Genomic DNA, 11,955 nt, shown 5'->3' on the forward strand with positions numbered 1-11,955 from the left:
CACCTCATTTCCTGTCTGCCTCTCTACTATCATCCACACAATAAAGACAAAAATGCCAAAAACAAAAAAAGAACAACCTTAAAAAGTGAACTTGAGAGAGGAGAATTTCCTCCCAGGCTGTGCAGAAACCCTCTTTCCTAACCCCATGGTCCTAACTAAACATCATGTGAAGCTCCATTTCATGTCCAGGACCGGTTGCCAGGCAACCAGTGAAGACTCCAGGAAGTTACCAGGATGATTTTGTTACCTTTTGACAAAGACAGGCTAGCTGTTTCCCCTGTTTCCCGTCTTTATGCTCAACTAAGCTAAACTAAACTAAGCTAAGCTAAGCTAAGTTAAGCTAAGCTAAACAGCATTACAGACATGAGAGTGGCACTAGTCTTCTCATTAACACTCTGCAAGAAAGCAAATGTGTTTATTTATGTGTTGAACTATTGCTTTAAGAGGTTCACCTCAGTACAGTGGTGTTCCTATAAAGTGCGTGCAAAGCAACAGAAAAGTTTAATTAAGTTTATTGGTGTAGCCCAAGGCTAGATAGTTATTACAGATTGGTAGAAATACAAAATACAAAAGTGGGGGGTGTAATCCAATAACAATTAATAGGTTGAGTTCGAGATTTGTTATGATTTTGTATGTACTTGTCAGAATACTAAACCCCCCCAATGAAACCCCTCTAATCATTTGAAGTGAGATCATTATGGCTAAACTTCAAACCGCGCACAGAAGCATATGAAACGTATTAAAGACTGAAAGTAGTGTAATCTTCCGCTGAACTATGTCTTCATCATGACTGATCCTGTCTCAGTCTCAGTGAGCGAGTTGGAGACGGTGCGCGAGGGCCACCAGTCGGAAGTCCTGCTGAGCATCGCTGAGGAGTTCCCCGCTGACCTCTGCTTCACCTTAGTGTTTCACGGTCGCCAAGGCAACCTGGACCTCGTAGCGGAGTCCCCCGAGGAGGCCCGGGCCTGGATCCAGGGAGTGCGCAAGTTAATTCACAAGGCTCAAACAATGGATGAGAAGGAGAGGCTGGACCAGTATCTTTTTTCTGTGTTAGGAATTTTATGAAAAACAACAATGTTTATTCTGGTGTTGACTGATAAAATCATCCCTTCTCTTCTCTGGACAAAGCTCCAAGTAGTGGAAACTATTCATTCCCCTTTAAGTTTGTGCAATCAATCAGGTTATTTCAACAGTGGACATCTGATTTTCTAGTGCAACTCCCCAGACATTCACATATTTGAAGTTCTGAATAGAAAAATTAAGTTCTTTAAATTAGAGTTTTTATTAAACAACACATCCGAGTTTCCCTCAGCGTCTTCTCAGATGGGTCTGGGACTGGTTTCAGAAAGCTGACAAAAACAAAGATGGGAAGATGAATTTCAAAGAAGTGCGGAAACTGCTGAAAATGATGAACGTAGACATGAATGAGGAACACGCTTTCTATCTCTTCACGGTAAGTTTCTGATCTGAGGATTAAAAATGTGAGGGTAAGAAGATGGAGGAGAATTAGTGATTCACCTGAAGCAAATGTTTTGACTGTCAACCTTGTTTTCATTCTGTGAATTTGCTTTTATTTGGTTTATTTCAAGAATGAGCTGTCAAGCACTTTAGTTGCTGGAGGGACTGGCCTTACGTATTTCTTTAAAATAGAGCCAGTCGTTTTCAAATAATCTAACAAATACAAAACTCTTCCTTTATTTCCACAGATGGCTGATAAGTCAGAGAGTGGCTCCCTGGAAATCGAGGAGTTTGTCCACTTCTACAAGATACTGACGCAGAGGGATGAAGTGTGGAAGGTGTTCCAGGACTACTCTGGAGATGGAGAGAGGTTAATGTTGGAGGAGCTGGAGAACTTCCTGAGGATAGAGCAACATGAGGGAGAGCAGATCGCCCAGCACGCCCAGGAGCTAATAGATCGCTATGAACCATCGGAGACAGGTAAAAGCGGCTGTGACTGAGAGCTATGCAGCCTAGTGATAGAAACATTCATAAGCTGGTTTAATAATAAAAATATTTAATATTCTCTCAGTATCTTTCAGAGAGCAGTAGCACTTTGTTTTATTGCCTTTGATGATTTACACCTACCTCACACATCAATATACAGGTATGTGCAGTAGACATCTACTGTACATCAGAAAAGGTTGGTATTAGCATTGAATTACTAAGGGTTGGTCCTATATATCTCACATCTGATTTTCTTTTTGTATCTAGAGCGCTTAATGTGATGTTTTCTAAATTTTAAGGTTTCACATTTCAGTCATATATTACTATTGTACAATACATGTGTATTTTTGCTTTTAAGTGTCGTACATTAACAATTAATTACAATGATTTCACAATTAATTTAAACCCTGAGCAGAGTCCTCATCTTTATGGTATCCCAATGAAATTCGATGGTTTTTATCATTATTATAATTATTAAGATATTTCACTCAAAACTAATAATGTCAACCTACTGGTGGCGCTAGAGAAGAAGTTAGGGGATCAACAAAGTCTGTAGACTTTGTTCTGTAGGAACCATGAATGTCTGAACAAAATTTCAAGGGAATACATTTAGAAGTTGTTGAAATATTTCAGTCCGGACCAAAGTGGTGGACTGACCAACCACCTGACAAACAGACATTGCCATCTGTAGAGCCACATACCAGCTAGCATGGCCTTAAAGCCTGAGGGTCTTTGTGAATGAGCACCAGCAATAAATATGATGCACTATTTGAGTGTGTGTATGCCTTTCTTTCCAGTCAACTTTTATTTATTAAACCCCATTAAACCATGAATGAAACCGTATCCAGCTCCTTAGCAAAAACTTTTATTTAATGTCATGGTAGATTTTCTAATTTTAATTTTTGGAAATTCATTGTTTGAATGACAGTCAAAGGTTAATGGGAAAATAAATCTGAACTATGCTGCGCCAACTCCATTTGTATCCCTCTGTGCAGCCAAGAAGCAAAGCGCCATGTCACTAGATGGCTTCCAGAAGTACCTGTGCTCACAGGAGGGCTCCATATTCAAACCTGAGCATCGGGGTCTTTACCAGGACATGAGCCAGCCGCTCAGCCACTACTTCATCTCCTCTTCACACAACACCTACCTCCTGGAGAACCAGCTCCGAGGACAGAGCAGCCTAGAGGCGTACATCCAGTGAGGACCACTGCACACACACCACACACGTAACACATAGGACAAAGACTTTGCAAATGATAGAAGGGTAGCACATTAAAGTGTATGAAAGGCTGATTTAGTGTACTTATGAGAGTTGGGTTACTATGCTGACAGGGCGTTAATGTTAAAACAAAAGCTGGGAAAGACCTATACACCCATGAGACACAATATGAGTTTCAATACATTTCCCACAATTCCATCCCACTTTATCTGAAGCCTTGCTTTAAACAGACAAAGTGGGTGGAAGTGTAACATTTACATTAAAACAAGAAAAAGCAATGCTCTTTACTTACATTTGTATGTGTGTACAGGGCTCTGAAAAGAGGCTGTCGCTGTGTAGAGGTGGACTCCTGGGACGGCAGCGACGGGGAGCCTGTTGTGTATCACGGTCACACTTTGACATCCAAGATTCTCTTCAGAGACATCATCTCAACACTCAAGGAATACGCCTTCAAGGTGAGCAGCACATGCACTATTTGTTTATAAAGCTGTGGTTCACTCAATTCTATAGAAAACATATGTTATCACTTATATTTACTGGTATCCAGCATGCTGCAGCCCAGCCAGGTATAAAAAAAAAGAAAGAAACATAAATTAAATGGGCTGTCCGGAATGGCGGGAGCATTGTTTCTGGAAATATATGTTGCTGTTGACATTCGTCAATGCTGTGAGACTTGTGAAGTTTGAGTCACCTCCTTTGTATTGAGGTGGTGGCAGAATTCACCGACATATATCTTGAAACCAGCCCTTTCAATACCACGCTAAGGTGATTTTTAAATTACATGTGCAACACTGTCTGTGTGCCCAGAAAAGTGTTAAGTCCAAATGGAGCAGTTGGTAACCTTCCCTGCCCCTGGAGTCCAACATACCCCTGCACACTGACCTACATGGAACACAACCAGGAACTTCTCATGTGTCTCCACTTCTCCACTTTATCCTGCTCAAACTTTCCTACCCAACTTTAGAAGGATATGTTGAAGAAACTGTGGAAACTTATGCTGAATGGAAAGTAGATATAATACTGTAATGTAATTTGCCACTGTTTTTGCCAGAGTTGAAAGAATTTCAACATAAATTAAAAAAAAAATAGCTACTTGTTGAATTTAACAGTGTCGTTTCTACTCATCCTCTCTGACAGGCGTCAGACTTCCCAGTCATCCTGTCTCTTGAGAATCACTGTGGTGTCGAGCAGCAGACCGTCATGGCTCAGCACCTCAGCCAAATCCTGGGTGACACATTACTGACCACCCTGCTGGATGGACAGATTCCTCAGCAGCTTCCTTCTCCACAGGTTAGAATCTGTTTGGGTTTTGTTATTTTTATCTCCTTTTTCCCCCCAAAGTACTCTTTGTAGGGTGAGGCGCTCTGAAACTCATTTTTCCCTGCAACCTGTCATAAAACTTGTAAAAGGAGCACAAATGCTAGTGACTCTAAAAGGCTTGAATGATGAGTCATAACAAAACCAATAAAATAATCCAAAATATGGAACAAATGACAGTTTTGATCGTCCAATGGTTGTCAAGTCATTTCATTAAAAAAACAAAAATGTCACCCTCATGGTTGTGCTAGAGGAAATGCAAAGGGATCAAGTCAGTAAGATACTTCCTCTGAGGACAATAAATGTCTGTACAAAATGTCATTGCAATGTATCCAATAGCAGCTGACATATTTTAGTCTTTTAGTGATGATACTAGGGCTGAACGATATGCAAAAAAAAATAGCATGCTAACAAGTTAAAACTAAAATGATGACCATGGTCAACATTACACCTGGTCAACATTACACCTGCTAAACAACATGTTACCATTGCCACTGCAAGTATGTTAGCATATTTACGTTAGCATTTAGCTCAAAGCATTGCTGTGCCTCAGTACACCCACACAGAGTGGTAAGCAAGGCTGTTCTTCATCTTCAAATACATTGTATGGCTTTTACACTATTTAGATAGATAGACAGATAGATAGATAGATAGATAGATACATACATACATACATAGGTAACTCCTCCAGTCTTGGCCTGTTCCATCAGTGTATGGGTGTAATGTGTGAGTAGGAAATTGTTGCAAGTATTGTAGAGGGCTTTGAGTGGTCTCTAAGACTAAGAGCACTATATAAGTGGAGTCCATTTAATGTTTCTCAAGTTTGATATGAAGTTTCAGTAAACATTCTGCTTTGAGTTAGTATAAACTCTAGAGAATAAAATGTTTTCTGACAATACCCTGCCCAAACTGAGGGAGGCTTAGGTACCATTAACAATACAGAGACATTTTAAATATTAATGGTCTATGTGTGCCTCGTTATCATTCTTATACTGGTCCTAAAATCAATCGTATACTGTAACTTCCAAACCCTTTTCCGTTAGAGCACTTAGGACAATCAATGCTAACTTGAAGTAATGGCAGATAATTGCTATGCAGAATTTCACCTAGCACTCAATTAAATAGCTTCACATTGCTACATTTAGTTAGGAGACAGCAAAGTGCAAGAAGATGGACCACCTTCATGAGTACTCTGAGTACTGAAGACAACAAGTACTGATGATGGTGGCATCTGAGTTTTCTCTCAGCTCATCCTGTTGGTCCTTCCCGCGTCCCAACCCCCATTCTTCATATATCTGGATTAAATGAGAGTCTCAATTTTCCTCATTTGCTCTTGCAAATTAAATACCACAGATTAAAAGGACAAGTGGACAGACTGTTTGTTGGTTTTCATTACAGGAACTGAAGGGGAAAATTTTGCTGAAAGCCAAGAAGATTGGTGGTCTAGAAAACTGTCTTGATGAAACCCTGACAGATGAAGTCAGCGATGAGGAAGAGATGGCAAACGGTGATGCAGAGAGTCCGTCTGCAGAAGACCCACCTGCTGAGGGTTTGAATAACAAGGTAGATGTGACCATTTCTAATCCAGCTTTCATGCTGTTAACCTGTTTAATATCAAAGAGATTTAATTATTTATAGCATGCACCATGCTCCAAGCATCCAAGTGGTGAAAGATCTGCAGAGACAGCGAATGGTATTAGAGGAAGTAGTGAAGCTTGACAGGAGTATTGATAGTAAAGAGAGACAGGAAACTGGGTTGGGACATGGGAAGACGAGAGTGGAGTAGAAGAAGGGAGATAGTGAAAAGAAACAGGAAACAGGGCTTTGTAAAAGACAGATATGAGACAAAGAAGAAAGATACTGAAGTGAGAAACTGGGCTTCTCCTCAGCTGTGGGAAAAAACAGCTCTCTGTTAAAATATCTAAATCTGCATTTCATATTTAACCAAAAACATTTCATTTTCAAGGCAGTGCTTAAGGGTGTTCATTTTCACACTTGTATAAGTGAACGGCCCACAGCAGCCACAGCATTTCCCTGCGGGGCAGTGAGAGATTAACTGGGAACATTTGTGGCTTTAATCATTTCATTAGAGTTGATGGCACTGAGAGAGGGAATCACAAATATTCTACTCAGATTTCTTAGCTGCTTTAAAGCTTTCTTTGAGAAATATACCCGGTATAGGATTAGGATTTTTTCTTTTCAAAAAGGTAACCCTGTAAATTACAGGCCAGTCATCAGATTATAATTACCTGGTAAATTTTTCCACCTCCAAGTAAGTAAGTAAGTAAATAAGTTAAGTTTATTTATATAGCACCTTTCACAGATAAAAGAAATCACAAAGTTATTTACATCATAAAAAAGTGAAAACATTCAAGACGAAGAAATAAGACAATAAAAGCCAATATAATGATTAAAAGCAATAAAATGAAATAGAGGTGGTATTTAGACACACTAACCAAAAGCCTGCCTCAGTAAAAATGAATATGAAGCATGAAATCACAAACAGTGTAAAAAGAGAAAAAAAAAATGTAAATAATTACCTGGTGATTTGTCCACAACTATGCAAAATTACAACCAATTAGCAACTGCCATCTTGTTTAATTCCTCTGATAGTGACATGGGTTGACTTAATAATTTCTTCATATAAAAAAAAGTCTTCTCATCATTGAATCATGTAAAAATGGCTTATTTTTCCACAAACCTATTGTTACATAATTGTATATATTTTTCACTAAACGACTCTGTGTGAATTAATAAGTCATTGCTGGTTATGTCAGCAGTTGTGTTTCAAGTTATCAGCTGTTTACTGGATAGTTATTAGTTAGTCCTATTAGTCAGCCTGAACAATTTCCAACTTTTTTCATACTGATTGGTTGCAACAAATTATAGAGGGAGTTATTATTTATCATTTGTCAGCTGATTTTTCATCTTATTCTCCTCTCTTGCAGAAATCCAAGTCCAAACTGTCGAGGGAGCTGTCAGACCTGGTGCTTTACTGCAAGAGCGTGCACTTCCATGGCTTTGAGTATTCTCGTGTACACAGCAAATGCTATGAGATGTCCTCATTCTCTGAATCCAAGGCCAAGAGACTAGCTAAGGAAGCAGGTACCGCTAGCATGAGGGAACAGTGCATTTTGGAAAAGGGTGGAGAACTATTTAATCACATTCCTCAGATAAAGTACCATACTTGTTTTATGACTATGATGTGTTATCTTTTGATGATTATATGATTTATAACTGTATCTGTGTTAAAGATAAACAATTTGATGTCTTTGTGTTCATGCTTCATAGCTTGATTCTCTTCAACCCTCTCTACAGGGAGAGACTTTGTGCAGTACAACACAAGGCAGCTGAGCAGGATTTACCCCAGTGGCCTCAGGACTGACTCCTCCAACTACAACCCGCAGGACATGTGGATTGTGGGCTGTCAGATAGGTGAGGGGAAGACTGCCCTCTGCTGTCTGAACCAAACTTTTTCTCTAAAATCACTGATGTCCCTGTGCAGTCTCAGTTCAGTTTGTGTTTGACTGGAATGTGGCTAAAAACATATAGTTACGTATCATTTTTCAGCCACATTTGTTTAAGAACTTGTGGAATCTGAATTGTTTAATGGGGAAGTAATCCCCATGTGACATGAAGACAGCTTGATCCTGTCAGTTCATCAAACTGTCAGTTTAATTTGTCGAATATCAGTAGCACCTGTTGACTTTGCTGCATTTTTAATTCATCCACTGCTTTGAATTGGATTTATAAGCCCAGCTGCTTTTCTAAACAGAAGAACACAATCCAGCAAGTTACAGATGACTGCTTCTGTCATTTTGTCTTTATTTTGAAAGTTGATAGTGGAGACTGACAGAGAACCTGGGGAGGGAGCGGAGTGGGGTGATGACATACAACAAACGTCCTAGCTGGAGTTGAACCAAGGACGTTGCTATTACATGGCATGTGCTGTAGACCAGTACCCAACGGGGGACGCCCAGTCCCGGTCCAATTTGAATCATGTTTTCACAAAAGAACAGGAACACATACAGACAGGTGACAAATTAAAGGAAAACCAACATAAAGTGTCTTATTAAGGTGTTGGGTGCTGCCAGAACAGCTTCAGTGCTAACTGGCATCAAGTGTCTGAACCGTACTGGAGGGATGAACGCCATTCTTCCAAAAGATGTTCCCTCATTTGGTGAAGTCAAGACAATTTTTTTGAATTTCTTTTTGTATAGTGTGGTATGTTGAGGTGCTGATGTGAAGAAGTGATCACCGCTGACACGTCTTTACTTGCAATCAAAAAGAAGTTTATTTACAAGAAAGAAACAGTGTCAAAAATGCCGAATCCTGGAGCATCTCTGCCAATGTGAGATCTCTTCTCTACTCTCTCACAAACCCCTCTATTTATCCGTCTCATCACTCCTTTGGGATTTGCCCTTCTTTCAATAGAGGAGCCTTTACCCAGAAGTTGACCACATCTGGTCTACGGCCTCTGGTCTTTGGCCTTTAACCTTTTGGGCCAGCAAAGACCCCCACATCCTGAGTCTCTCATACCGTATGTAACAGAAAACTGATGTATAAACAGTTTTGCCCCTCAATGCACGTTCCTTAACCTCAACTTATAATGGATGGTTCAAGGAAACCTTCAACAACATCTTAGTTGACAACCTTCTTGAACTTTAGAATAAAACACACATAAAGGAAGAACATGCAACAATTTAGAATGTTGTAACAAAAGGAAATGAAGTGGATAATACACTACAATAGCACCATTTCACCAAACCTCGAGCAGAACCGGACTCAGGGTGGATGGACATCTGCCTCGACTGGATCTGGTGTTTTGATGATGGTGGTGGAGAGCGTTGTCTAACGCGTCAGTCAAAAACCTCCCATAGGTGTTCAACTGGGTTGAGATCTGGTGAAGGCCGGAGAAATTAGATTCACATCATTTTCATACTCATCAAACTGTTCAGTGACCCCTCATGCTCTGTGGATGGGGCTGTTGTCTTCTTGTTTCTTCACTAAATTTTCAGGTTTTTCTTTTAATTTGTCACCCGTCTGTATATAAATACATTGTCTCTTTGGTGACAGTGTATAGGGGAAGATCCTGCAGGGAGGTTAGAGGTCAAGTTCAAATATGGGATATTACCCCCACAGCTAGAGGGGTTTGACAGGACAGGCGCTTCCTGTCATAAGGCTTCAAGCTGGTGCTGTCTGCTCTGGATAAAAGACTCTTCTCATAAACTTTAATAGCTACATAAATATCTCTTATTCTGGTAAACCATGTGATACTGTCAGCCATAATAAGAAAAAAACTTAATTGCATTTTCTTCTCTGTCCCAAAGTTGCTTTGAACTTCCAGACAGCCGGTCTGGAAATGGATCTGAACGATGGGCTGTTCAGGCAGAACGGCTCCTGCGGCTACGTCCTCAAGCCTGACTTCATGAGAGACGGCAACACTCAGTTCAGTCCAGAGAAACCTGAGGAGCGGCAAGGCCACAGACCACTGCGCTTATCCATACAGGTTTAAAACTATACATGAAAGTCTAGAGTCTTTGTGGTTGACATGGTGAGGCAGAAAACACAGTGATTTCTATAATTAATATATAAATATGTTTGTGTTTATCAGGTGTTAAGTGGACAGCAGCTACCAAAGGTGAACCAGAAAGAGGGCTCTATTGTAGACCCCCTGGTCAGAGTGGAGATCTATGGGGTACCACAGGACCAGGCCAAGGAAGAGACCAGTCACATTAACAACAACGGTGAGAAAGTGTTCAACACTTTTTATACAGATATGTGCACCTCATTCACATGGATGATTTTGATTTAAAAAAAAGTCATGTTCTCTTCTTTGCTGGCCTCTACCTGCAGGTTTTAACCCGGTGTGGAATGAAACTCTAAATTTCGTCATCCACACCCCTGAGCTGGCCCTGGTTCGCTTTGTCGTGGAGGATTACGATAAGGCGTCCAGGAATGACTTCATTGGACAGTTCACTCTCCCTTTTACGTGCATCCAAGCAGGTGAGCAGAAAGGCCATACTCGCAAATATTTTTTTTATCCTGTTATCTCAAGATAACAAAGCTTAATATCCTGAGATAACAAGATAATTATCCTGTTATCTCAAGATAACAAAGCTCGTTTTCTCATTATAATGACTTTGTTAATCAGAGATCAAATGTGCCAAGCCAGTGTGCAGATGGAAACTTCTAGCGCTGTAAAGTGAAAATGTCAGGACTATGCATCAACGCATCAGAGAAATCACAATCAGAAATCACAGTGTGTTTTCATACAAGATCATTTTCAAATTATGTCTGGTCAGCTAAGGAGTTACTAAGGATTGTTGCTAAGGAGGAATGTTACTGTGACTTAAGTGTATGAGGTTCAGTCAAAATGGTTTTCTCCTGATAATGTCTTTATCTTCAGATAACAGGATAAAAAATATTTGTGAGTCTGGCCTTCTCAGCTTCTGTAGAAACTCAAAGTCTGACACTGAAACCACCAGGGTTACAGCTCACTACAATATTTATTCAATATTTAGACAATATTTAGTAAATATTTAGTCTTAATATGTTCAATTCCAGAGGCAGCAAAACCCAAAATCCACTCAGTACCACTGTTTAAAATCTTCCTCCTCTCTCCAGGATACCGTCACATACATCTGCTGTCTAAAGATGGAACAGCCATCCCTCCCTCCTCTGTCTTCGTCAACATCAGCATCTCAGAGCTCACATGAAGAAGTCAGACCTGTGGATCTGAAGCCAGAGGTGGTCACAAGTTCAAATCTTTCCATGAATGTGATGAGGGGTTTTAACATTTGAATATAATACTTATATCTGGGTTAAAAGTCAAGCGTTTCACAAACCTAAAATAGCAATCAGCAGGTAACATGTCAGAAATCAGACTTTGATTTTCAGCTTTATTTACTGAAATAAAGATGTTGGGGTTTCTCTTATAGAGCATGCTCTGCAGACTGATTGTTCTGATCAGTTGTTTGGAATCATTAGTGATCATCAGTGACAAAGATGGAGGCCAATCTATGAACAGAGACTGTCAAAAAAGTCCAAATTGCATCTGCAATGACATGTGACAATACCATGCAATTCTGCACATCAACTCTTTACCAAATATTTCCCACTAACATTCATTTAAATTTATCTAATAATGTAGGAACATGAAGGATCGCTGCATGTGTTGAATGCCTTAATATACCAGTTTGCCTTTAAATGTGCTGTACTGTGTACTACAGTGCCTTGGAAAGTCCAGTTTTAAAATGTAATGATAGAATATGAAAGAATTCCTACATATCAATATTAAAAACCTATTATTATAAAGTATTCTTAGCTTTGCATGATGTTGGTTCATCTACAGTTAAAGCTAATGTACAAATTCCACAAGGTGTTGTGTATAATGTAAATCTGTGTGTATACAGGCCTGTAAATACACTTTCTGAATGGTTCAACACCACTGAATAAAATTACCTTACAAATAG

General features: G+C 39.7%; 1 protein-coding gene across 3 annotated transcripts in view; it reads left to right on the top strand.

Annotated features, from left to right (window-relative positions):
• The window catches only part of plcd4b (phospholipase C, delta 4b), a 15,994-nt gene extending 4,040 nt beyond the window's left edge, over window positions 1–11,954 (top strand). For all 3 annotated transcript variants that reach the window (XM_023423177.2, XM_087178490.1, XM_087178491.1), the window contains 13 exons: window positions 806–1,034; window positions 1,324–1,453; window positions 1,707–1,938; window positions 2,940–3,141; window positions 3,474–3,618; window positions 4,301–4,453; window positions 5,879–6,043; window positions 7,429–7,585; window positions 7,799–7,915; window positions 9,811–9,989; window positions 10,095–10,227; window positions 10,337–10,486; window positions 11,108–11,954. In XM_023423177.2, the coding sequence (XP_023278945.1) occupies window positions 806–1,034; window positions 1,324–1,453; window positions 1,707–1,938; window positions 2,940–3,141; window positions 3,474–3,618; window positions 4,301–4,453; window positions 5,879–6,043; window positions 7,429–7,585; window positions 7,799–7,915; window positions 9,811–9,989; window positions 10,095–10,227; window positions 10,337–10,486; window positions 11,108–11,199 (2,084 nt within the window). In that variant the 3' untranslated portion in view covers window positions 11,200–11,954. The remainder of the gene's footprint in view (window positions 1–805; window positions 1,035–1,323; window positions 1,454–1,706; window positions 1,939–2,939; window positions 3,142–3,473; window positions 3,619–4,300; window positions 4,454–5,878; window positions 6,044–7,428; window positions 7,586–7,798; window positions 7,916–9,810; window positions 9,990–10,094; window positions 10,228–10,336; window positions 10,487–11,107) is intronic.
• The last annotated feature ends 1 nt before the right edge of the window (window position 11,955 follows it).

The sequence above is a fragment of the Seriola lalandi genome, unplaced genomic scaffold, assembly GCF_002814215.2.
Source record: "Seriola lalandi dorsalis isolate HSWRI2012SDOR001 ecotype SW California unplaced genomic scaffold, Sedor1 jcf7180002054689, whole genome shotgun sequence".
In the NCBI taxonomy this organism is placed as follows: domain Eukaryota; kingdom Metazoa; phylum Chordata; class Actinopteri; order Carangiformes; family Carangidae; genus Seriola; species Seriola lalandi.